Genomic DNA, 25866 nt, shown 5'->3' with positions numbered 1-25866 from the left:
GGTCACATACCACAGCAGAGTTAACTGCTAATTCTTCCCCAGAATGCCTTTCTTCCAGGGGCCCGACTAAGCTGAGCTGGATGATCTGGACTTCCTGAAAGACAAACAGTGCTTTTAAGAGTCAGAAGACTCAGCATGTTGTGTTCATGTTCATGTCTGTGTGTATATCTGAACCGTGAGCATTTTGGGATGGTCCTATCCGGAGTTTCTACCACTGATGGAACACCAAATACCAAAGCACTGCTAATCAGTCCAGCAGCTCATCAAAATAATAGTCTGTTTGAGTCTTAAATGTCCCAGCATCAGATATTTGATACCCAAACATCTCAGCTTTCAACAGCCTTTAAAGAACAAAAACAGCGAGAGCACAAAGCAAATGAGGAATGATGTCTGTAGGAGCTTCAAGAAAATACAACTTTGTACGAACAATACATATCGTGATCTGTCCAGCAGCACCTTACTGCTTTACTTGCATATCCTGTTTTGTTTGAAATCATTTAGACTCTAAATGTACTTTGACTGATTAGATTTAAGAGCATCATCTGCAGAAGGTATGAAATGCACTGTGTTGTAGACTTAGCATGTTTTCTTTTAAAGACTGCAGGGTTAGTCAGTTTCAGCACCTTACAGAAGCCATTTTGGCCCCCGTTGGTTTTTGAAGAACCGCATGTTTGAGAGGGAAAAGAAAGCTGACTAGTCCATTGGCTACAGACAGGAACTCGACAAGTGCGCACAGTGGAAATATCTTCCATGTGCCACATCTCTAGTAAACTCTGATCTATGAGCATCCACAGGAAGGAAGATTCTCATGTGCATGTTTGTGTCAAGGCCTCGTGTTCACTTGTTTCTTTGAAGCCGGAGCTCCCATGAAAAGCTTTTAACTGTAATGTCAAAGGTGATATCAGAAATAATGTTTAACTGACACAATTGCTGATAGGGAGTCAGGGGTTAGAAGCTCAGGCATTGCTCAACATCACAAGTCAGTCATGTAACATAGGCTATACTGCACATTGGGGCACATTTAACACACAAGTTAACCCTGTTTAGATAGCTGAGTCTGGTTGCCTGATTACCTCACCATGACAAGACACCTGGAAGTCACTACACCCAGCCAAGAAATAGTGCAGTAAATCACTGAAACCGCTGTTTCACGAGTGGCCATGCTAACCTGCAGATTTTACATGTCAAAGTATATCAAAGGTGTTGGTAGAACTATATGAAACAGCATATGAAACCTTTTTTGTGGCTTCAAGGGAAGGATGTCTCTTGAGTCGTGTCAGTTGGGTCTTGGAGACAGAAAAATATGTATGAGTTTATAATAAATGTAAAAAAACAAGACAGTCAGCATGTGGCCGCTCCTTTCAGGCTACGTTGGCTGATACTAGTATAGGAATAAGGTGGAGCCAATTAAAAAAACTGCCACAGAAACTCTAGCTTTAATCCCAGAACCTGGGATAATCTGTTATTTATTCATATTGCAGTTGATCTGTTGCTAAGTGTGGTGCCTTGCTCAGTGGAACATGTGAGTAGGTCGTGAATAAAGAAGTTGCAGGGTTTGGTTATTAGGTTTCTCTTTTTCACCCTAAGGCACATTTCAGGAGAAGTAAAGTGCACCATGACAAATTAGATAGGTCAATAAACTCAAGTTAATAAAAGTGACAGATGAACATTTTAGGACTTGATAAGCATATAAAGTGACCTAGTTTGACCACTAAAGCTCAAAGCTTGTCAAACGTAGAGATGGTGACAGGGCATGATGGATCCGTCCTCGTGGTGGGAGGCTTAGTGTCGGAGCGCCTGATACAGAGGAACTGAAACATGCCGAGATGAAAGTGCGCGTTCTTATCCAATCATGGACACTAAACGTGACCTTCTCCTCAGAGACAGCTTACTCAGGACTTTAAGATGTTACTCAAGAGTCCGCCCTGACTTTACAGCACCAATAGCTTATGTGGAAGATTTCCAAGAACCCAACAGAAGCTGCAATATGAAATACCATGGAATGAATTTCAGGGCCTCAATTCAAACAATATGTAATAATTATGCATTGTTTTTTTTAATTAAATTCATTTAACGTCAATACCTGATCCTAATTGTTTTTGAGAGCAGCAGTCCGACTGTGTGTCACAGCTAACTTATAAAACAGGCTGTGAATTGTCATTAAAGAGCAACCTTCCTTCTGAATTACATCACATACATGACGGTGGAAAAAGGCTGCGAGTTTGGACTCTGGCTCTCGTTTAGAAAGTCATGGACGAGGCAGAAAGCTTTATGAATGCATCTTTTTATTACATTTATACAAACCGTGCTAATAGAAAGTCATTACCTTGCCCTTTCTCTGATTTTGTCAAAGAATCACAGTGGACATGATATGTTTACAAAACCCACAACAAAAAACATCCCAGTGAAAGTAGAAAAAAAAAGTTATAAATAAATAATTACATAAGTATTCAACCCTTTACAGCGACAGTCCAACAGTCAAAGCTGCACCGCTGTCAACATTCTGAGAGGCAGAGTCCACAGTTCATTGGAGAAACTGCTGTTCACACATGATCCTCTTTTCCATCTCACATTATTGTATTTGTGTTATTACCTAGTTATTGACTGTGATTCATTTTGTTAAACTAATGTTTTCTTAATACAAATATGAAACCAAAAACCTGTTGAACAGAACCTGTTAATGCTTCTAAACGAGTGAATACTTATGCAATCAGATATTTCGGTTTTGTTCCCTACCAGGGGAGATGCATTCTGATTTAATGGAGTAACAATACAACTTTCTACAGGCAGCGTGTCTGTGTGAGTGTCTCTGTGCAGGCTCGTGTTCATTACAGGAAGCCTGCACTCCAGCTGTGGTCCTGTTTCCTGACCCTCCTCAGCTCCCTGAGCTGGGCTTTGGTCAGAGAACAGGCCTCTGAGGCCTGTTGTGGTCGCGGGTTGCTGGGTTCCATTTCCTCCTCTGAATCCTCTTCCTCTCTCTCGCTATCCATTTTCTCCTCTGCATGTTTATTTTCCTCCCTGGGACCAAGAGTTCACAAATGGAAACAAATGAAACGTTAACATGACTCTACATATTTTCAGAGATGAACAAGAGTCCACATTTGCCCAAGTACAACATTTTAGAAAGATCCTTGAGTTGCTGAATCATGCCAAGCATGAATTCAAGCAGCGTTTTGTCAACTCATGCTGACATTAGATCCACAGTGCTGAGGTTAGTGAAAAACAAATCCTCTTTACTCATATTTACCTTCAATCAATATTAACATCCTAAAAATACCCAAATAATCATTCAGTGATTCAGTTGTTATTCATTATTTAGGAATATTTAAGTGGATCTCTGACCTGGTGTCTGTGACGGAGATGAGCAGAGACTGCACAAACATGGAGCAGAGGTAAGAGGTGGAGGGCATGACGTGAGCCGGGGTCTGCAGCAGCTGAAAACAAAGAAAGCTCTCTTTAGTGCACTTCAAGAAAACAAAGACCTGCAATCAGAGAAGGTCAAGTTGCAGGACACTGAGTGGACACACGGCGCTGAACTACAGACCTGTTTGATGGCAGCAGAGCTCTGAGGCACAGTGTCAGAGGACAGGCTGCTGCTCACTGCGTCTTCAGTCTCCTGTTGGCGATGTTTCCCCAGCAACAGGTAGAAGGGCGTCATGGCAACACTGTCATCCACCACAAGCTAGAAGACAGAAAATGTTGGTATTAAAGCTCACCTATTGTGCTTTATTTGAACACTACATTATAGGGCTATATCTATACAAAACATGTCTCTGAAGTGTTTTGCTCAAAGTACCAAACAGATCACCCTTTGTAGCATGCCTCATACCCAGAGATGGGGTCGTTACTCAAAAAAAGTAATATATTACAAACGCGTTACTTTACTCGCAGGGCCACCCTCCCTACAGGCAGATCACGCAGACTGTGGAGGGTGCTTCATTTTGCGGAGGGAGCCTCATCTGAAGCGCAAATGCGGTGCACCTAAAGTACTCGTTACTTTACTCGACATCCTCACTCTGGATTCGGAGGTCCTCCTTAGCTATTAGCTTCACGTTAGCATGTTGTCTTTGCAGGTGCTTGTTGAGGTTTGACGTGGTGTTTACAGCAGTGGATAACAGCTTCTGGCCTGGACACAGTTTGCACCTCACCGTCACATTCCTGTCTATTCTTCGGACCAACTCAAAGTAATGGGCATACCTCCACCCCTCGGAAATCCCTCTTGTCTGTCAAAGGGAGAATCTAGTCATTCTTTATGTTAGTAGGCTAACTGTAGTGTGATTACTGATTTTATAAAAGTAACGCGTGTCGGGCAATGTTAGTAACTGTAGTGGGATTACTGCGTTACACTACGCGGTTACCGACAAAAGTAATATTATTACAGTAACGCGTTAACCAACTCTGCTCATACACCTCTATTTCAGCCCTGTTACTAAAGTGCTGATTCTAGGTCTGGCCCTTTAAATGTAACCAAGCTGCTGTGGCCACGCCCCTTGGGAGCTGCTGCTGGCCACGCCCCTTGGGAGCGTCCCCATGCAAACAGTTAGCTCTGTGAAGAGAAGGCTGTCTCCCAGCAGAACTCAGCTAAACGCTGCCGTGATGAAACGCCATATTATGTTCCAAACCACATCAAGGATTATTTCTGAAACAGTATGGAGCTCAAATGCTTTCTCTCTCACTGGTTTACCACAAGGACACTACCTTTTATATACGGCTTCTTTACACATACTCTCTCCAGTACAGAGTTAGCTCTGAGTGTTAGCGATGCTTGCTAATGTAAACACAGACCATATTACTTCCAAACACGTCGAGCATTGTTTCTGATACAGCAACGTTTCTGATAGGGGACGATAGGTTGGGGCGGAACGTTGCCAGGAATTCAACGTAAAGCCAGCCCACATCTTAGTAATGTTGTCATGCATGGGCGTAGGAAGCATCCTCAATGTGGGTGGGACAATTTGACAGGGGGTGTGGGCAGAAGGTGGACCTCACCTCCTCTAGGGGGGGCCGGGAAGAAGATATTTTAAATGTTGAAGTTAAAAGCATCAATCTGCTGCACTTTGAGAGCAACATTAGGGACTAAATCTATGGATACCTCTCTCAACACCCAGATGAAACAGAACAGATTTACTTTTTCTTTATGCATATTTTACAAATCACTCCCCATTTCAACTGTATTCTTGTGTTACTGTCCTATAGTATGAGTTGGAATTATTTCATACCTGTTATTCTCTTGTTTTTTATAACGATCATATAAAAGTGTGCCTTGGAAATACTTGTTTACATAAATGATTACCAAACCGTTTGAGACCCACTACTTCATCTAAAGTTAATCGAAACACTCAAGAGTCCTTTAACTCACTGAGCTGTAGTTATCAGAGAGGACTCTCCCTCCACCTCTTTAATAACAGCGCCTTACAGGAGCCTCGCAGCGTGGAAACTGTGGCGCGCATCATTTTACAACTAAAGACACAGCTACACAAAAAACGCAGCATGTGTACGGCTCATCTGTACGGCTCTGAGAATCTGCCTTGGTACAAAGTAGCAGTGAAAACATGGGACGGAGTTTCATTGATTTGGGCATTCTCTCAATAAGCAAGTGGAATGGATTTGATAGTGAAGCACTGACACAGCGCTCTACAAAGTGCGGCGAGTGGATAGACCGATTCACGGACTTTCCACACGGTAGAAGTGGGGGGGTCTAAACTAATCATTTGAAAAGGTGGGGGGGACTTGTCCCACCCTCATATAATGGCTGCGTGTTGTCATGACCTCAACAAATCTGGATCAGTTCCGTTGTACCTCCGTTTTTAGAGATGTGGGTAAGGAGGAAAAGAGAGAGGGTTGTATTTTATTTTAAGTCTCCTTACGCACCGGGGACACATATTTATGTATAAAAGACATCAAAAAGTGCATTTTGCATAAAAGGTTCCCTTTAATATCTAAAAGATCCCTCAGTGATCTGGAGGTGTCTCTCAGGTGTCCCTCCAGGCTCCCTTACAGTACAAAAAAAACAACTTTGATTAGTGTGTGGGTGTGGCATGAGGGTGTGGCCACACACAGTTTAGAAAAAGTCTATATTGACCCACAGATAGCTCATTTATTGGACAGAGCCTGTAACTTTAGGTAAAAGAATGATCTGGCTTCTCACTCTTCCTCTTTGAAGAAGACTTGAAGGAACGCCTGAACAGGCATGAGTCCAGCTCTCAGATTTCATTGCTTAAGTTTTGTGATCTTCAGACTGTCAAGCATGAGGAACTGAGTTCAGAAAAAAGAGCTAAACATGTAACATGCTAAGGAGTCAAATAATGTGCACCCTTTGATGTTTGTGCTCAGGTGTGTGTACCTGTCGACTGGAGGCCAGCAAGCGATCTTCCTCCGCCTTGGTGGTAAATGTCATGAGGTCCTGCAGAGGAAAATCATCATCAGCCAACAGCGCAGACAGTTACAGCACACAGATTAGCAACAAGGTCATTATAGAGCAACATCATTTTGACTGCAATGTTACTTTTTCCCCAATGGCATCCTGGATCATCATTGACATAAGTATGATAGCTATGATATTCAGGTGAAATTAGGAGGTGAGGGAATTAGGGCTGTCAGTCGATTAAAATATTTAAATCGCATGATTGTCCATAGTTAATCGCAAATTAATCGCAAATGTTCTATCTGTTCTAAATGTACCTTAGAGGGATATTTTTCAAGTTTTTAATACTCTTATCAACATATGAGTGGACAAATATGCTTTATGCTAATGTTTATTATCATTTGAACAATGACAAATATTCTCATGAATATTAAACACAACAACCTCTGAACATTAAAAATATTCGCCTCAATTCAACCTGGAACCTCTCTCGTGTGTGTGTGTGTGTGTGTGTGTGTGTGTGTGTGTGTGTGTGTGTGTGTGTGTGTGTGTGTGTGTGTGTGTGTGTGTGTGTGTGTGTGTGTGATCGTTGGAGCTATGTGCAACTCAAGGCATATGCTCGAACGGGAGCTGCCTGGACGCTGCAATCATGTTGCGCACTATCCGTGCTGAGTGTGCTGACTTTTCGTACAATGTCCCACTGTCTGGCTTCCTGCATAAAGTCAAGTGCTCGGCGCAGTTGTGGTGAAATGTCGCTCCTCTGTTTTCATTTAAACAGCTCCTTATATCCGTTAGCGCAGCTAGCTAGCACCAGATTAGGGTTCATACACTTTTTCACCAATGACTTTTCCATGACTTCTCAATGACCTTTACCTCATTTTCCATGACCAAAAGCAGGTAACAGAAACGCCAAAGAGTCACATCTAATAGAAATATATAAAAGCATTTATTTTAATTGTGTAGCAGTCAGTTTATCATTTTGGCAGCACTGTTGAGCATTTTGAAAATGTATTTTCATGCCTCTGTGCAAGGCTTAGTCTTTCTATCTTTATGGCATCTGGTGTTAAGTAACTAAATTCATAAACTCAAGTACTATACTTGGGTACAATTTTGAGATACTTGTACTTTATTTAAGTATTTCAATGTTTTGCTACTTTGTTCTTCTTCTCCTCTACAGTTCAGAGGTACCTGGTGTACTTCTCCTCCACTACATGTATTTAATCCCTTCAGTTACTTCACAGATCTGGATGAATGATGTGAAATCTAACCAAGTGTTGAATCAGACTTTAGTTCCACCTGGAGTAAATCCACAAGCTACCCTGCAGTATACAAAGTCATTCAAACTAGCTGCACCTTCACCAGCTTTGAGAACACTTTAATGATCAATCATTATAAAACATATCATATATATTATTCTGAAATGGACCAATCTGCACAATGACTACTTTTACTGTCTTTCACTATATTCTGATGAGAATACTTTTCTACTTTCACTTGAGGAACATTTTGAATGCAGGACTTTTACTGTAACAGAGTATTCCTACAATCTAGTACTTCTACTTTTACTCAAGTACAAGATCTGAGTACTTCTACTTTTACTCAAGTACAAGATCTGAGTACTTCTACTTTTACTCAAGTACAAGATCCGAGTACTTCTACTTTTACTCTAGCACAATATCTATACTTATACCACCTCTGTTTATAGCCTATGAAAAAAACTAATAGAAAACGAAGGCTAAAGCTAACGTTAGCAGATAGTGACAATGTATGCTAGCTAGCTAGCTCAAGGATTCCTTAAATGATATTGCGACAGAAAAACGTTTCAGTTCACATCACGCTCTGCCGCTCTGCTCTGAACACCTGAACCAGCGGTGCAGTCTGTGCCACAGTGACTCCGCACAGTTAACGAACGCACCGTAGATAATGTAGCTGACCCTCATCCCGGAGCAGCAGAGTTCAGCCGACAGGCAGGAAGACTCGAGCACACAGCTCGCGCTTCATATATTAAAAAATAACACCATGCGCGTCATGATGGCACATAACAGCTCGCGACCGCAGATTATTTCGGCGATTAGATTAAAATGTAAATAAAAATTTGACGCAACTTTAGTTACATTTCCATGACTGTTCCAAAACTTTGGGAAAAATATTGTTTTCCATAACGTTTCCAGGGCCTGGAATTTGCATTTGGAATTTCCATGACATTTCCAGGTTTTCAATGACCGTACGAACCCTGCCAGATGCTAACAACAACAATACACATAAGGTGTGCACGTTCTCGCTCACGCCAAACATACACACACCCTCCCGGTCCTCCCGATGGCCAGTCGGTGCCTGCCGGTGAGCGTGGAAGTGTGGTCTGCAGCAAGCGGGCAGCAGGAGCGGGGCTGTCAGCATCAGCTTGTAGATGGCATTTTAAAGTCGATGCGCTCTGAAACTACGGGGCGGCCGAGGACAAAAAATACACATGCGTTAATCGCGTTAAAATAATTAGTGGCGTACATTTTTTTTATTTTATTTACTTGACAGCCCTAGAGAGAATACATGGATCCTTTTGGTTTGATTCATTTCCACAGTGAATTTTTTTTATCAGAAACACTAACAAATGTAAGGCTGCAGCCACACGAGGACGATAGCGGTCATATCCGCTATCAGATAGACAGTTCGGCCACACGAGGCCGACATGGAAACGCAGAAAACGATAATGATAACGGGTCCCAAGGTGGGTAGATCTGTGGACGACACGCTCTGGGGGCCCAAACGGCGCCGTGATTACGCCCTATAACGATAATTTCCTGCTAACGATGACGCAATAGCCCCAGTGTTTCGAGCCAGGTCCCGGTATATCGCAGGGCAGTGCACCCAGCAGGAGCTTCCAGCTAGATTTGATCGATATGGACATAAACGCGAGTGAAGTCTAATCGAACAGGAGACACGCAGCTCTGCATGATAACCTGCAGCTCCGCCCGCTGTAATGTAATGAGATGTAATGAGTGGAGCAAAACACCCACTTCAAGTTAGATCATCACCCTTAGCTATTTTAATGACCTCTCAAACTACCTAAACTAGTTATAAATGTTTATTTTGACTGTCGGGTAGGGTTGTAACGGTACACGTACCCGTACCGAAATTATTCGGTACGGGCCCTTCGGTTCGGTACAGGTGTGTACCGAAGTGTACCGAACGAATATAACGTTAAACGTAAAAAATTGAGAACGTGAATAACTTTTTGGAAGTAATCTCAGGTGCTGCGTCGCAGCATTCAGAGTAATTTGCTCACATTGGGTTCAACGCCTCATAGAGCGAGCAAGTCATTTAATTGGATGAGAGGCATAGTATGAGAGCTGGTCAGAGGGATGCGTTCATATGTAGTCAGTAATTTGAGGAACTGTCAAAAATTAATGGCGAACGCAGATAAAGTTGAGCTCGAAAATCCTCCAGCATCATTGAAGTCTCCGGTTTGGGAACATTTTGGTTTCGCAGTTACGTACAAGGATGACGGACAAAGACAGGTGGACCGAACCAACGCTGTTTGTCGGCATTGTTCAACTAAAATTGGTTACGCGGCTGGCAATACATCAAACTTGCACACTCTTGAAAAGGCATCACCCGAACATGAATATCACCGGTACCAAAAGAAAAAAGACTGAAGTGCAAACCCAACTCCCACTAGCATGTAAGCCTCCACCACTCGCAGAAAGATCAGACCGAGCCAAAGCTATTACAAACGCCAAATATCCTTATGTTGCCATGTTAGCAAAGCGCTACCTGGCTGTATCTGCTACCTCTGTCCCTAGAGAGGGTTTTCTCCACACAGGAGACATTGTTAGTGCCAGCAGATCTGCCCTTTCAGCAAGCAATGTGGACAAGTTAATTTTTCTTTAAAAAAACATGAAAATACAATGACAAGCAAGTCCTAATGTCAAACTGGCTGCTTAGGTGCTAGTACAGTTCAAATACAGATTATTTCAGTTCATCGAAATGCTGCACCTTAATGTTTATTTATTATATTTTGTATTTATTTGAGTGAATACATTATTCACAGTTTAATAATAATAATAAAAAAATATATATATGTTATGTTTTGTGAAAAAAAATTCTGCTGTACCGAAAACGTACCGAACCGAACCGTGACCAAAAAACCGAGGTACGTACCGAACCGAAATGTTTGTGAACCGTTACACCCCTACTGTCGGGTCATTACTGGATCAGCCAGCTACATGAGACCACGGATACTGACGGGCTGTCAGGAGAGGGGGAGGAAAAGAGAGGCTCCGTCCTCCGTCTATTAATCTTATATTATTATATAGAGTCGTTATTCATTTGTTTTAAAGCTCAATAAATAACAAAGAAGACCTTTGACCGGCACTTTTCTAATTTTGTCCGGAAGATTTCAACTTTAACGGACATGTTGACCGGCGAAACCCCACCTCTGCTGCTAAATCCAGCACGGAGAATAAACAGAACCATGGCAACCAAGCATGCGCGAGAAGTCTTCTTCGCTGCTTTTGGTGTATTTTGTGGCAGAAGTACAGCTCCACTTACAGGCCCGGCATATGTACTACAGCAGGCATCCTCAAAGTCCGGACTCCGGTCCGGATCTGGACCGAACCACAACGGTCTCTGGACTCTGAGCAAATTATACTTTTCATATGTATTATCTGTATTATCTGTGTTATCTGCGAGACATCGCCACAACGCAACAAGTCAAAATGATCCGCTATGTCCATAGACTGCAAACAGCGCTCTGCATGTCCTGTTCCACTGTCTGTGTGTGTTTGTCAACGCATTGGTCCAATCACATTCAGCATCCCGTCAGCGTTTTTCCCCCCAAACAATCTGCGAATCAGAGGCACAGTAGGGCGGGTCTTCGCGGAATGCGGGTGGGAAAAACGTGTGTCTCGTCTCTTTCAACCTGTCTAAGTCAGAGCGAGAGTTTAAAAAAAAAAAATTCAGAGCGAGAGTTAACAGCTCATCTAGTTCCATCTGTACTGTAGCTAGTAGCCTAGTTTCACCTACCGGGGTGGCAACTGACACCCAAAAAATAGGCCTTGCCACCCCAGCTGCCACCCCAGTTGGCAGCTTTGTTTTGAAAGAAAAGTTGTGGCTCATCGGACATTTATGAGAGAAAGTCTCTAATGTCCGAGTGCAAGTGAATGCAGCACAAGATGCACGTCATGTAACCCCTCCCCCGGTCCTGGCGCGAGCGTGGACATATGATTGGCGGCGATTTCATTTGAACTGGACGGCGCAAAACGAGAAGCATTCGGACCCAAGCACTGAAGGAATGAGGTATTTGCGGTCTACACTGACAGAGAAGAGACTGTCAGTTTGGCTGTACTCAGCATTGAATCAAAACGCACTGAAGCTGTTGATCTTAATACGTTTGTGAGGCGTTTTGCTGAACAAGATGGCAATCACCGCATTCAGCTGTAATAGACATGTCAACTTGATGCTCTGCTCACGGATGAGCATACACAACTGTTAAGATGATGACCTTACGTGTGTAAATATATTTTTTTCTTTGAGGGGGTCTGCCCCCAAAAAACTGTTTTAAGTCCTGAGAAAGTCAAATAAGACGGTGTTTAAAACTACACTGCCCAGCCAAAAAAAAGTAACCACTTTGATTGAACTAGGCCAGTAGGTAAGGACTTTCCACTGGATAATAACTGCAGTATAAAAGAATGCATGACTGAAGTGATGGACACCATGTTGAAGGCAAACAAAAAGAGGAAATAACAGGTCAAGCAAATCCCCCTCTCAGATTCCACAGCAACCAGAAGAACATAAATACTGGCTGGTGATTTGATTCATCAGCTTTGTGATGGAATAAAAAATGCACAGTGCATTTCCTTAGCTGTGGGTGAGTCCACTGACACCACTGACAATGCTCAGTTGCTGGTGTTTGAGAGTTGTTATGATGAGGCAAAGGGGGAGTTTGTTGAAGATGTGTTGGGCCTGACGAACCTCAGTGGACACACAAGGGGGCAAGACATTTATAAAGCAATAATGGGAATGCTGAATGAAAGAGGGTGCAGCTGCCTTTATTCATAACTGTGCAGCTCTGACACTGCGACTCTGAGGGGTCAAGCACAGACACAATAACAATGAAAACTGCTGCATACAGATTATTTTTGTTTTTGCAACCTCGTGTTAAGAATCTTGTTGCAATTGTTTAAAAGTTTGAATGACCGTAATAAACGGACCTTTGTCTTATTGAAACATTTATTTTGGACCTTTAAGATTTGTATTTGAGTACCCCTGTACTACAGCGTCTCCAGCGGTTCGAGCTGTCTCGTGTGGACAGACACGTTTCTGGTGCCTATTGCGTGTGGGCGGAAGATTTTTTGACAACGATTTCGGTGCCTTTCCGTTATCGTCCTCGTGTGCCTGCAGCCTAAGTGTAGCGCCCCCTTTGGACCAACTCAACAGCATAGTGACCAAATAGATCATTATCCAACAAACAAAATGTCATCAGCTGTGTTCAAGCTGAATATAACTATTCTACATGTTTGAAAACTGCCTCTGAAAGCCTACCCGTAACTCTAAGGGTGAACACAAGTATATGAGTATTCCTTTGTTCTGCTCTTTGTTGTTAGGTAAACAGTCAGTATGGAGAGATGTTATGGCCTTACCATGTACTGAGTGAGGAAGTGGAGCTGGGAGCGGTTGAGCCACTGGCTGCTCTCCTCACAGCTCTCCAGCATCTCCTCCCGCGGGGAGAAGATGGCACGAGTCACCTTCCCTGAGCACACGGCCTTGTGGGAAAACAAGGGCCGAGGCTCGCTGGGCTTAAACACAAACACTGGAAATAAAAAAAGGGAAAAAAGTATTATTAAAAAGAAAGTATTATAAAAAAGAAAGTATTATAAAAAAACCCTTCCTACCCTTCCTTTAACCTCTTAAGCCCTGAGCCTGTTTTTCAGGCCTCAGGCTGGAAAATGACATGCCCAGAATGAATGACTATATCTTCACAACTAAAAGGGGTATATGAATAATCTTTTTTATCAAAGCAATGATACAACTGTGAATTGGCTGTAGAAGTGTCAGAATCAATATAGATGTTGCTGTGTCAGAGTACATTCAGATGGAACATAGTAAAACAATTTAAATTCTAATCTCCGCCTAAAAAAAACACATTATTTATAGTGAAAACCACCCTTGAATGATGGAATACTAGCCCAGAACCTTTAGGGATCCAAACTATAATATATCATAAGTATACCCTGTGTCAGGATAGATGCTAATTAAGTGAAACTTGACTTTCTTTGAGAGGTTTAGCAGGTAGGTCCAGGCGCACTAATATGTGGGTACATTTGGGTACCATCGGTGCCATTTGACCTTTCTCAGGTACCACACTGTAAAACTCATTTTATTTCATTGGAATATCACTATAGGTGTCACTGTTTTTGACCTTTTTGGAAAATTCACCATGACCTCTATACCTTTTTTCACCACAAAGCGTGATGGTGCGCCAGCTGCCAGTCTGACCTATGCATTACGCATGGCCGCATCTCTGGAACCCATTGGTCAAATTGGGTGATTGACACCTCTTTGTAACCGTTAGAGCAAATATAATCGAGGGGCAGTTCGTAAATCCATGTAAACATTACCATTGGTCAGTTAAAATGACGCACACACATGCCCTAAAGCAGATGCTAAACATTATATGCCGTTTATTACAATACATGTAATGATGGATTATCAGTAATCATTTCAAAGTGACACGGAGACATTGGATTAACCTTCAGCAGCGTTTTTATGCCCTTGAACACAACTTTTGATCACAAAACAGCAAAGGTAAGACATATTTATAAATATTGCTCTTTCCTGGCTGCTAGTTCAGTGAGTTTTTGGTCATACAGTGATGAGACTTAAACCAATAGAATCTGTGGAATCTCAGCTTTCATATGATATGTCGTTTGTGCAGATAGCATGAAGTAGAAAAGATTGCTATCGCCAAATATGTGCTAATGTAGCTCAAGCTCGTTTAAGACGATTTAGACGCTTGGTGTTGGAATTGTGTTTCGTTTAGGTAAAAATTGTTAGTATCGTCTGTTAGCTGAGTTGCTTCCTGTTAAGTGGATATGCATCATTAATAGGTTGTTAAATGTTAACGCTGTTTCTTAAGAGATGCTGCGTCTGCCCCCGGTACCGGGGGCAATCGGACTTCCTTTAAAGAGCTGGTGGCTTGCCAGCGAAGAAATCGGCAAAGCACACTAACAGACAGTCTGCTCACTCTCAAAATAAAAATATTTATCCACAACAAGGCAAATATCTGCCTGGGTTGTGTTTCTGGATAACTTGTTATTTAGTTTTGTGAACAGATGCAGCAGCTGTATCTCGGATCAACAAGCATTTTGGATTTGTTTCTTGGAAGAAATGTAGTATTTTTAGATAGCTGCATGATTCCAGGAATGGAAATGTTGGTGGGTCCTTTTGATCCATCTCTCAAAGACTATCGGATCAGATATTAATGTCTCCCTGGAGTAAAACATTATCATTATAACTTTGGTGATTCCGAGACAATTCCTCTTGCGCCAGCATTAGGTCAATATTTTGTATTTACCCACAATTTGGTTATGACCTGCTAAACGTATGACCTTCTCATTGAGCAAATAGCATAACAGTAGGCTGGAATACATTTCTCAGATCTAATCTTTAGGACTTTGATACTATTACTTTCAAGTCATTTCAGATTTGTGTTAAAGGTTGTCGTTAACATATTACTTGCTTGGTTTTCAAATTTGTTTTTTATAAACTGTTTTTGTGCCTTGGGATGTGAAACTTGGCAAAGCTAAAACCCAGATTAAAGCTTACAGTCGGTGCCTCCAGCCTGAAAGCAGAAGGCGGCCATGTTCTCAGTGAGGGGGTCAGCCAGCAGCAGACTGACGTCCATCGTGGTGCTCCACTCCACTGCCGGGGACACAGCACAGAGAGGTATAATTATATAGGAACAAAACCTACAAAAATACATACATTTCAACAAATGCTTTGAGCAGCAAAAGTTTTGACAGGTCCTCTGAAGGTGCAGCCTCACATGAGCAGGTGAGCAGGTTCCAGCAGCAGAGCAGCTTGCTGGCCGTGGTTCCCAGCAGATACTTAGAACAGCTTAGGCGCCCAAAACAAAGATCCCTGTTGGAGAAAAAAAATCCTTTTTATCCCTGGTGCTATAAAGAATCCCAAGTACACCAGCTCCTCACACCACACATATTTCACAGGATTAGCTTTTTAGGTGTTTTCCGCTTAAAAGGGCTTCAAAATGAAACACGCAAGCAGTCTGAACTCCCACCAAGAATTAGCATTCAGAAAATGCTTGTCTCGCACAAAAATAAAAAAAGAAGGCCAACATTGTCTGCATATTATTTAAAGTCATTGGTGACAATGACTTTTCTTGGTAAAGAATGTTTAGTTTTTTTATTTCTCTAGTTACACGTGAAAGTGTGGAGTTGGTGAGGTTGGAGGTCAGCACATATCCATAGGTGGTAGTTATGTGAGGGTTACCAGGCAGCTGTCAAAACAGCTGGCCATTAACATTTCCCTCCCTCCAAACGTATTATCTTCAGCAGCCAAACGACACAGGAAGTGGCTTTCTGGATTTTTAGAACAGTTAAGCATTTTTTAATGCGGACAGGTTACATTTGTGGAAAGTCAACATAACTAAACCAAAAGTCTGCCTGCACCCACGCATCACAGAGTTGTTCTCTTTTATGCTTTTCAAATGATATTTAATGGTTTGAAAGGTTTTTCTCACTATTTGATACATCGCAAGTCGTCTCTCTTTGATGGTTTTGGAAAAATGCTTAAGCTGACTCAGAGCTTATTTCAGAAAGTGGAACAGAAACTAGCAACAGGACATTTGTCCTCAGTGACCCGAGGGCCCCTTTTTGAGAGCAGGGAAGGGGGGGGGGGGGGGGTCTGCAGAACATTTCAGAGACTGGAGCAACGTTGTGAAGCTGCAGCCTGTCCCTGTGTTCCTCTGGCAGACAGGCGGTAACGTCCCCTGTCCGGTGAGAAACAGCTCTGGACCACTGCCAGGGAGCTAACAAGCTCATTTAACTGTTCTTAGACATCCACTGCTAAGGAGCCAAACTCTCAAACAGCTGGTTGCTTAGTGAATCTGTGTGTGCAGTGATACTGTTCTCCCTGAATGTGTACCCCAGTGTGTCTATTCTGCGCTTACTTGGGATGTACAAATCAACAAACCAGTATTTCTTTAGTGAAGCTACAGTGCAGTTAATTGCAAGCTATGATCAATTTGAGACCAACATTTGGATGCATATTAAGTTTAACTTCTAGCAGCGGTCTCTCTATAACCCTATCTTTGCTAAATCACTTACTTTGTGTTTGTCTTGTTTTTTTTATACATCCGTTTAAGACACTTAATAAGATTCTTGCTTAAAAATTAATGATTCTTTGCATTAGAGTGTTGTGTTGGAAGGGAATAAAACCAGCCATATCCTTTACAAATATAATGTTAACTGAATGTTTTACTGGGTCAATTATCCTCTTATAGTCATAGTCTTTGATATTTCTGTTACGTTTGTAATAAGCACAGGGTTTCCCACACAGACTTTACTTGGGCGGGCCGCCCAGGTATATTAACGGCCACCCATTTCGTTTTGTTTTTTTCATCCACGACCACAACGCCAACTTTTGGACAATCATCCCTCGCTCTACGCCTCCTGTACCCTGTCCCGGACTGGCCATCGGGAGGACCGGGGGGTTTCCCGATGACCTGGCCTGTTAAGTGGCCTGCCTCACACAGGGTGACTGGCTGTCTACATGATGTGGCCTGCCGACATGGCCACTGTCATACAGATCATAAATCAAAGCCCTTGATTGGTCTCTGTGTAATTCAAGCTCGGGATAACCTCAGCTCAGGTGAGGTGAAGCACTCTCTGAGTGTTTCGATAGTTAACTTAGTCTAAGTTCTCAGTGGGTCTCAAACGGTGTGGTCACCATTTATGTAAACACATATTTCCATTTGAGAGGGTAGTGATCAGTAAAATATGCATGAATAAAAAAATTAAAAAAGTTAACTAGGGGAAAAAAGGTAAGATACACTTTTAAAACTAGTCTTTGCTGCTGCCTCAAAGAGGAGCAGGGGGGAGAGGAGGGAGACAGGAGAGGCTGGTTCAGGAGCACAGACACACTCACAACTATAAATGAACCAAAAACAAATAAATAAACAAGTTTTAGTGTTTTTTTCATACTGGAAATGGTATGTTATTGGTTATGGCCATGATTTTATGATTTTTGAAATGTATACAGTTCTGTTTCATATAGGTGTTTCCATAGATCTAGTCTCTTTATTTCCCCCTCAAAATGCACCAGATTGATGCATTTAACTCCAAAATAAAATCTTACCGGGGGGGCATGCCCCCGGACCCCCTAGAAGTTTGAGGTCCACCCCCAATCACATCGATAGGTTCCTAAATACATTTACCATTTTTTAAATAGTAACCCATGTCCATATGTTCATGTGTGGGTAGTAGATTTAAACTATAGGGCTGTCACTATGAGCCCTGCCTGTACCTGTTCGCTCTGCCATCGCGTGAAGGGTCTGCCAACAAGCGACCAACAGAAAGGTTCATGTTGTTGCACGTCACAAAGGCAAGTCACCTCAACCCCCCCCGCACCTGCTACCAGCACCCCCCCAAATATATTTCAGATCTGTGGGAAACACTGAAGCATACAAACTGGCTGATGTTCAGACAAATTCTGTTGTTTTGTATTCATTTGCTGTCTCTTGTTTGGGATGAGTTAGCCATACAAATTATAAATCCAACTGTAACCATACTGTGTAATATCATCATAGATTTTTGGACAATTCTATTAAAAAAGTGGCACAATAGTAGTCAGGCATGAAAACAGGTCAGGGGTGAAAAAGGTGAGAAGGATATTATCCCTCTAGGGGGGTCCGGGGGCATGCTCCCCCGGAAGAACATTTTGAATATTCCATATTTTAAAGCATCAATCTGATGCATTTTTTTGCCAACCTGGGGAGAGCTGGAGAAACTTAACTTCAGCCATGAGTCAAAAATATTATGGCCTCCTTACTAAGTATTATCAGGGATGCAAACTCATCAGGTATGGAAAAGGTGACAAGGACCCGAGCCCCCCGACCCCACGGAATATCGGCTTTAAAATGAGGAACAGAGCATTTTAGCAGTCAAAACAACTAAAGCAGCAGTTAATAATAACAGAAACGCCAAAGAGTCACATCTAATAGAAATATATAAAAGCATTTATTTTAATTGTGTAGCAGTCAGTTTATAATTTTGGCAGCACTGTTGAGCATTTTGAAAATGTATTTTCATGCCTCTGTGCAAGGCTTAGTCTTTCTATCTTTATGGCATCTGGTGTAAAGTAACTAAGTTCATCAACTCAACAAGTACGTGGGTACAATTTTGAGATACTTGTACTTTATTTAAGTATTTCAATGTTTTGCTACTTTGTTCTTCTTCTCCTCTACAGTTCAGAGGTACATGGTGTACTTTTCCTCTACTACATGTATTTAATCCCTTTAGTTACTTCACAGATCAGGATGAATGATGTGAAATCTAACCAAGTGTTGAATCAGACTTTAGTTCCACCTGGAGTAAATCCACAAGCTACCCTGCAGTATACAAAGTCATTCAAACTAGCTGCACCTTTACCAGCTTTGAGAACACTTTCATGATCAATCATTATAAAACATATCATATATATTATTCTGAAATGGACCAATCTGCACAACGACTACTTTTACTGTCTTTCACTATATTCTGATGAGAATACTTTTCTACTTTCACTTGAGGAACATTTTGAATGCAGTACAGAGTATTCCTACACTCTGGTACTTCTACTTTTACTCAAGTACAAGATCTGAGTATTTCTGCTTTTAATTAAGTACAAGATCTGAGTACTTAATTAAAAGTACTTTTCAGTTTACATCACGCTCTGCCGCTCTGCGCTGAACACCTGAACGCCCCGTTCTAACAGCTGTTCACCAGCGGTCCAGTCTGTACCACAGTGACTCCGGACCGCACAGTTAATATTAACGAATGCACCCGTAGGTAATGTGGCTGCTGAAGCTAGACCATCATCGCGGAGCAGCAGAGCCGACAGGCAGGAAGACTCGAGCACACAGCTCGCGCTGCATTATAATATATAAAAAAAGAACACCATGCGTGTCATGATGGCACATAACAGCTCACGGCCGCAGATTACTCTGGGTCCCAGACCCCCCCATACCCCAAAAAATATTTGTATTGCAGATCTACATGAATCACACAAACTACCTATTTTGGATTCAAAACGGCAAATTTCGCCGAAAGGTGAGTGATTGTCATGCCTGAGTAGTACAAAGTAACACCAACAGCTGGCGGTTAACTAAAATACAATGTAAAGAATCTGAGCAATCACAGCTGCACGATGAAAAAGTTACTAATCGAGCTGTTTTGATTGCTATTGCAACAGCAATATGATTTACAGTAGAGGGATTGAAAGTTTTGCATCATTATTCTTATTAGTACTGATGGTGGATTTTTGTAAAGAGGATCTGACCAAACAAGTGTTTTTTAGTCAGTCAGAATATAACCTGTAGGCTGTGATGTCTCTGCACATAATCAGCCTTAAAGGTCCCATGTCATGCTTTTCCGGTTATTACCCGTCCCCTTGTGTTATGAAGCTTTTAATGCATGTAAACGGTCTGCAGAGTCAAAACCCCTCAAAGTACACCCTGTAGGGAGTAAAACTCCCCAAAACGCCTCGTTGGAGATTTCTCATGTTCTTCCTGGGTGTCACTACGTAGGGATACCCAGTAGCCACGCCCAGAGCTATGGCCGCACCCTCTGCCAGCCTTTCACGAAACAAAGCTTCCCAAACCTTTCAGCAATTCATGCCGGATATGTACAGTGTAGGGCACTGAAGAACGATATGTCATTTTTATTATGCTACAAACATTATATTGCAGTTTTGGCGTATCTAATATGCAAAAAGACTGCAAAAATGCATCTATGATTGTTTTTAGTATTTTCGATCTTTCCAATCCTGACGAGAGATCTCTCTCTCCCCGTCTGTGTGTGAGGGAGCGGGGCAGTTTGCACACATGCGGCTGCTACATGCAACACACACACTACTCCTGCTTTGTTTGGACCAGTGGGAGATTCGGGTACACAACCTGTAAGTATTCATTGTGGTTTGTGTATTTAGGATGTTTAAAACAAACAAGGTATCTACCATGACTGTTTAAATGGGTAAACGTTTTTCGGGCTGCTACGTTGGGATGGCGGAGAAATGCTCTCCGCAGACCCATGCTCACAGCGTTCTAAACCTTTTTCTTTCTCAATATCAAGCCACACTTTTTGTTTTTACTTCGGCTGTGACTGTTTGTGTGCTCAGGATGAGTTTAGCTTGTTCTCGCTGTATCTATCTCCGACACAGAAGCCCTGTCTGCTCCTCACAGCAGCTCCTCACTGCTCGTGAGCAGTGCACGTCCCGACCAATCAGAGCACACTGGGCTAACAGGGAGGGGGGGGCAGGAGCTCCAACAAGCCGTGTAGGACAGAGAGTGAATACACATGCTATACAGAGATGCTGTTTGAGAAACCAATGTGAGTTTGGAACATTGCACAATATAAATGTATTCTAGTCGACCTCAACCATGGAATTATGATCGGTAGAAATGACCATGATATGGGACCTTTAACACATGTTGTGCTTCTTGTGATTTGAACATTGCACGGTTCCATACTGCAGTTTCATAATAATTTGGATTCATTGTGCAGTCCTACGAGCAATAATTTTTTCAATACTTAACAACGCTTCAAACATAATCAGTTCCTCACAATCAACACACAAGTATTGAGGTTCCACAGGCAGCCCTGGAGATGTGTGGGAGGCGAGTACATGTGTGTGCTCTGACCTGATAGCTTGAGGAGGCTGAGACAGAGTGGTGAGGAGCTCCCAGGAAGCCGGGCTCCACACCGTCACCACCTCCTGAAAGCTGACTGCCAGCAGCGAGCCATCGGCTGAGAAACAGCAGCGCTCAGGCACCAGGCTGTGATAGGCTCCGACAAAATCACACGACCAGGAAGGACCTTCATCTGAAAGGGGGGTTAGAAGGAGACAGGCACCGGGGTGTTAGATTAGTGACAAATGTACTCCCCAATTTGGCTCCAACCCAACAATCAAACTGATGCTTTGTAAAGCCATCATAAAATAGTGAAAAAAGTGCATTTGCAAAGTGCTGCGTTCACTGGTTCAACCTCGACTGCGCCACTTCCGCTACGAAGCCAAGAAGGTGTTTGATTGCACCAAGTGTTGAGTGCTCCACTCTCAACTAATTAAGACACAGCAATAGTTCTTGGAGATGCACATCAACAACCAGAAGTCTAACCCTCTACAATATTAATCAATCAATGTTCATTTATATAGCCCAATATCACAAATGTTACATTTGTCTCAGTGGTCTTCACAGTGTGTACAGAATATCAGTATGACAATACAAGGAAAAACTTCCAGATGAAAACCCACAGTTTAAAGGGAACATGGGAGAAACCTCAGGGAGAGCAACAGAGGAGGGATCCCTCTCCCAGGACGGACAATAGATGCCGTGTGTAAATCCAAGAGATTATACATTACAATAGAGAAGGTAGATATGACCACAGTCGAACAGAGCAGAACCAGGACTGCTCACCCTCTGTGTGGGCCGCTGCACTCAGCTGCCAGGCTTTGAAGTGTCCGTCCTTGCTGGTGGAGACCAGCATGGTGGTCTGGCTGTCGGCAGCGTGGCAAAAGCACATGTCTGTAATCCGGGCCTCGTGGGGGGTCGAGATAGTCGTGTTCAGAACAAAACTGCAGGTGATACCATAAGCATGATATAGGGTTGTAAAAATAAAAATGAAATATTCATACTAAACACTGACCTTTCCTCAACAGTGTGATTCACAAAACTACAATGTTGAAGACACTTTTGGAAAGTCTACAATTGAATTGTATCTGTTTAAATGAAACAGCAGAATATAGAAATGTCAGATGTAGTTTCGCTGTCTGTACCTCTGTGTTTGTTCATCAAATGCCCACAGTTTCAAGTTAAGCTCCAGCTCAGCGGCTTTCTGATTTCTTTCTTCTACTGTTGCCATCCAGCTGCCAGAGGCATCAAAAGCTGCCTTGACCACCTCAAACTGCTCCAGGCCCGACTCATGGATGTACTCCTGCTGCACTATATCCAGCTGTGGGAAACACAGCAGATGACAAACCTCAGGATTATGTTATTAAAACAGTAAACTGTACTACTGGACTCAGTAGACTGTACAAATGTGGCATAAAACTGAAAAAAAGACAATTTATGACTGGCAGACAACAAAAATACTGATTCACAACAATCAGAGATATTTCATCATAAAGCAGATCAAATAAAACTGAGTGTTAACTTGATTATAATTAAAGACTTATTTGAAAATTCTAAATATATAACCTAGGTCTTGTTTAAATGCTCAAATGTTACATACATGTTTATAAATTCAAAGATAATTCACAATGAGGATCAGTATATATATATATTTGTGTTTAACTCTGTCTGTAATCAAAATATGTTACTGCAAGCCCCCTGGACCCTATTTGAGTGCTTACGTTGTACAGCAGTTTGTCTCTCTGGAGGGAGTAGAACTGCAGTTGGCCTGGTTTCCCGTTCAGCACCAGGGATTTGCTGCGAGGGTCCACCATCAAGTCTGTCCTGACACTTTCTCCTGTACCAGGACAAAAAAAGGAGTGAATATCAATTGCTTCTAGTTTATTCTAGGTTGATTGAAAATATAAAGTGGTTTTACAGGATAAAACATTTTTACCCTGCAGACTGGCACAAACGTATGCAACTACAACAGAATACTTGTTTTACACCATGTCAATCTGCTTGAACAAAGATACAAAATATAAAACAAGATATACCTGGTGATAAAAGACACAAAAAACCCACTGCATAGGAGTCGATTAACCAGTTTAGCACTGAGCCTGTTTTTCAGGTCTCAGGCCCGAAAATGACATTCCCAGAACAAATGACCATATCTTCACTTCTAAAAAGGGTTAAATGAATAATCTTTGTTCTCAAAGTAATGATACACCTGTGAGTTGGATGTAGAAAAGTCAGAATCAATATAGAATTGTTTTATTTTAAAGAAAATTCAGATTGAACATAGTAAAACAATTTAAATTATAGTGTCTGGCCAAAAATAAACCATGACTTATAGTGAAAACCACCCTTGAATGATGGGATAGTAGACTAAAAGCTTTAGGAATCCAAACTATAACATATAATAAGTACCCTGTATCAAGATTGATGCAAAACAAGTGAAATGTGACCTTTTTAAGAGAGGTTTAGCATAAAACAAAACACCTTTTGGGTAATTTGGGTGGATTTGCCGTTTCTCTGGAACCCATTTGTCGATTTTGGTGATTGACACCTCTTTTGAACCGTTAGAGCCAATAGAATCAAAGGGGAAGTTCCACATACACACACACGTTACTATTGAGGAGTGAGTGTGACGTGCACGCAGTCGAAAGCTATGTTACGCTCTGAAAACTAGGCTCAAACTAGTAAATATGAAGATGGATTATCAAAAATAATTTCAACGTGACAGACACATTGGATTAACCATTGGATTAGCCTTCAGCAGTATTTGTATCGTTTTAATGCCTTTGAACACAACTTTTGATCAGAACAACAGCTTAGGTAAAAATATATCTGTGTGTCCTCCGTGAAGCTACATGTTGTGATGTCTGTTTTCGCTTGCCCTGTCGCAAGTTCGGATCGCTCAGTGATGATACTAATATTTCTGGAATCTGTGGAATCTCAGCTTGCTAATTGATATCTTGTTTGTGCAGATACGATAAGTAATAAGGGTATTTATACCTAGAGTTCTGTGCTAAGTGCGATAGCATTTTTTCGCTTAGGGCTCATTTAGACGCTTCTTGTGAGACTTGTGTTTTGTTTCGGTAAATGTTTTCGTATCGTCAGTTAGCTGAGTTTCTTCCCGTTAAGTGAGTATGGAAAATTAATAGTTTCATAAATGTTAAGAAGCCCTGAGACACAGTTTCTTAAAAAAAAAAGCCCCGTGCACTCTTGTTTGATTTATTGCTAATGTTTATGCCAAAGTCATGCCAGGGCTTTGTTATTCTCTTTTGGTAATCAAAGATTGTTTTCCAAGAACTGTAATGAAGATATGTATCATTTATGAGCGAATACAGCATATTTATGATCGACCTCGAGTGTGTACTCACCTTTGACCAGGCCCTGGATGACAGCCGACACTTTAACACTACTCTGGATGATCGTAATCTCTAAAAGAGGAAAAACAGAAATCAGTTACCATGGCCTGTATTTGATACTGAAATCTCTTAAACCGTTCTATCTTAACATTTTAGCGCTGCAGCCATTTGCCTTTCTTAACTCCATCAGCGAACTGCAAGGGTCAAAGTGTGTACTGTCAAATGTAAAGCTCTCAGGGTTCAAACCAGGTGGCAACCAGAGCATTTGAGATGTAGTACCACGACTGGCCACTAGATGATGGATTCAAACACTATACAACTCGATGTGCAATAGGGTTTCCGTTATCTGGTAAAAAAAAAAAGACATGTATTTTTTTTTTTTTAAGGAAAAAGTGTTGCCATTTCGTCATATTTAAATATCTCTGATCACAACGTTCTCTTAGGAAGATGTAATATAGACCCCTGCAGTGCACATAGGTGGTGTTTATCACAGGTAAACTAAGACTGTCAGCTTTGGTTTTGGACCCAGCACCAAGTACTACAAAACTTTTTCAAGGAGTTTGTGTAATATGGGAAAGTAAACCTACAGGCTATGTAGAGGATAAAGTTGATATGAAACCACCAGCTGGTAATAGTTTCAGTGATTACAGCGAAGTGTAGAGTTGAATAAGCCACTTAGTGAGCGTTACGTGTTCAGTTGGCCTGTATTTGGAATTTAATGTATAAGCAGCATAAGCCAACTTTTCAATACAGTTTATTCTAACTCTACATGCTTTGACGATTTCATTCTTTATATAGCCTGCCTACCAGTTGTTTTTAAGCTCAGTAAACACAGACATTAGACCGGTATTTATCACATTTGTTTGTGACACAAAACCCTGGTGTCCACCGTCAAAACATTCCCAACAGCTTGTTGCGAATTGTGTTTTATCCAAGTGAATAATACAGGTTATAGCTCCTTACTATTGTCACTGTGTGAGGTACAGAACAGTGCTCCATCCGGTGAGACTGCGATGTGTGTGATGGCAGAACCCAAGCGGGGCAGGAAATCCCGCTGACTCTCTTGGTTGTACCGCCACTGGACGAGCACTGACTCCAAGCCTCCACTCAGTAGGTTAGTGCCTAAGAAAGCAAAGACCAAATGGATACAGAGGCAGGACCATCCGGAACTAATTAAGTCATTCAAGCACAACATTATTTTCAAAACAGGACAAAAACTCTAGTTGCCTGTCCAAGATCTTAAAATAGCT

The 25866-nt window shown here is 41.9% G+C and overlaps 1 protein-coding gene across 1 annotated transcript in view; it reads right to left on the bottom strand.

Moving 5' to 3' along the window:
* Positions 1–2267: 2267 nt before the first annotated feature.
* The window catches only part of wdr75 (WD repeat domain 75), a 37696-nt gene continuing 14097 nt past the window's right edge, over positions 2268–25866 (bottom strand). Inside the window, exons 9-21 of the mRNA XM_034202026.1 lie at positions 25580–25738; positions 24629–24688; positions 22985–23100; positions 22409–22584; positions 22050–22207; positions 21276–21456; positions 15405–15499; positions 15185–15280; positions 13000–13169; positions 6344–6403; positions 3545–3682; positions 3343–3434; positions 2268–3018 (exon numbers count right to left, since the gene is read on the bottom strand). Coding sequence (XP_034057917.1) covers positions 2829–3018; positions 3343–3434; positions 3545–3682; positions 6344–6403; positions 13000–13169; positions 15185–15280; positions 15405–15499; positions 21276–21456; positions 22050–22207; positions 22409–22584; positions 22985–23100; positions 24629–24688; positions 25580–25738 — 1691 coding nt within the window. The 3' untranslated portion in view covers positions 2268–2828. The remainder of the gene's footprint in view (positions 3019–3342; positions 3435–3544; positions 3683–6343; positions 6404–12999; positions 13170–15184; positions 15281–15404; positions 15500–21275; positions 21457–22049; positions 22208–22408; positions 22585–22984; positions 23101–24628; positions 24689–25579; positions 25739–25866) is intronic.

This window comes from Gymnodraco acuticeps, unplaced genomic scaffold (genome assembly GCF_902827175.1).
Source record: "Gymnodraco acuticeps unplaced genomic scaffold, fGymAcu1.1, whole genome shotgun sequence".
Classification (NCBI taxonomy): domain Eukaryota; kingdom Metazoa; phylum Chordata; class Actinopteri; order Perciformes; family Bathydraconidae; genus Gymnodraco; species Gymnodraco acuticeps.
Note: the sequence above shows the minus strand (reverse complement) of the source record. Positions and strands in the feature narration are given on the sequence as shown.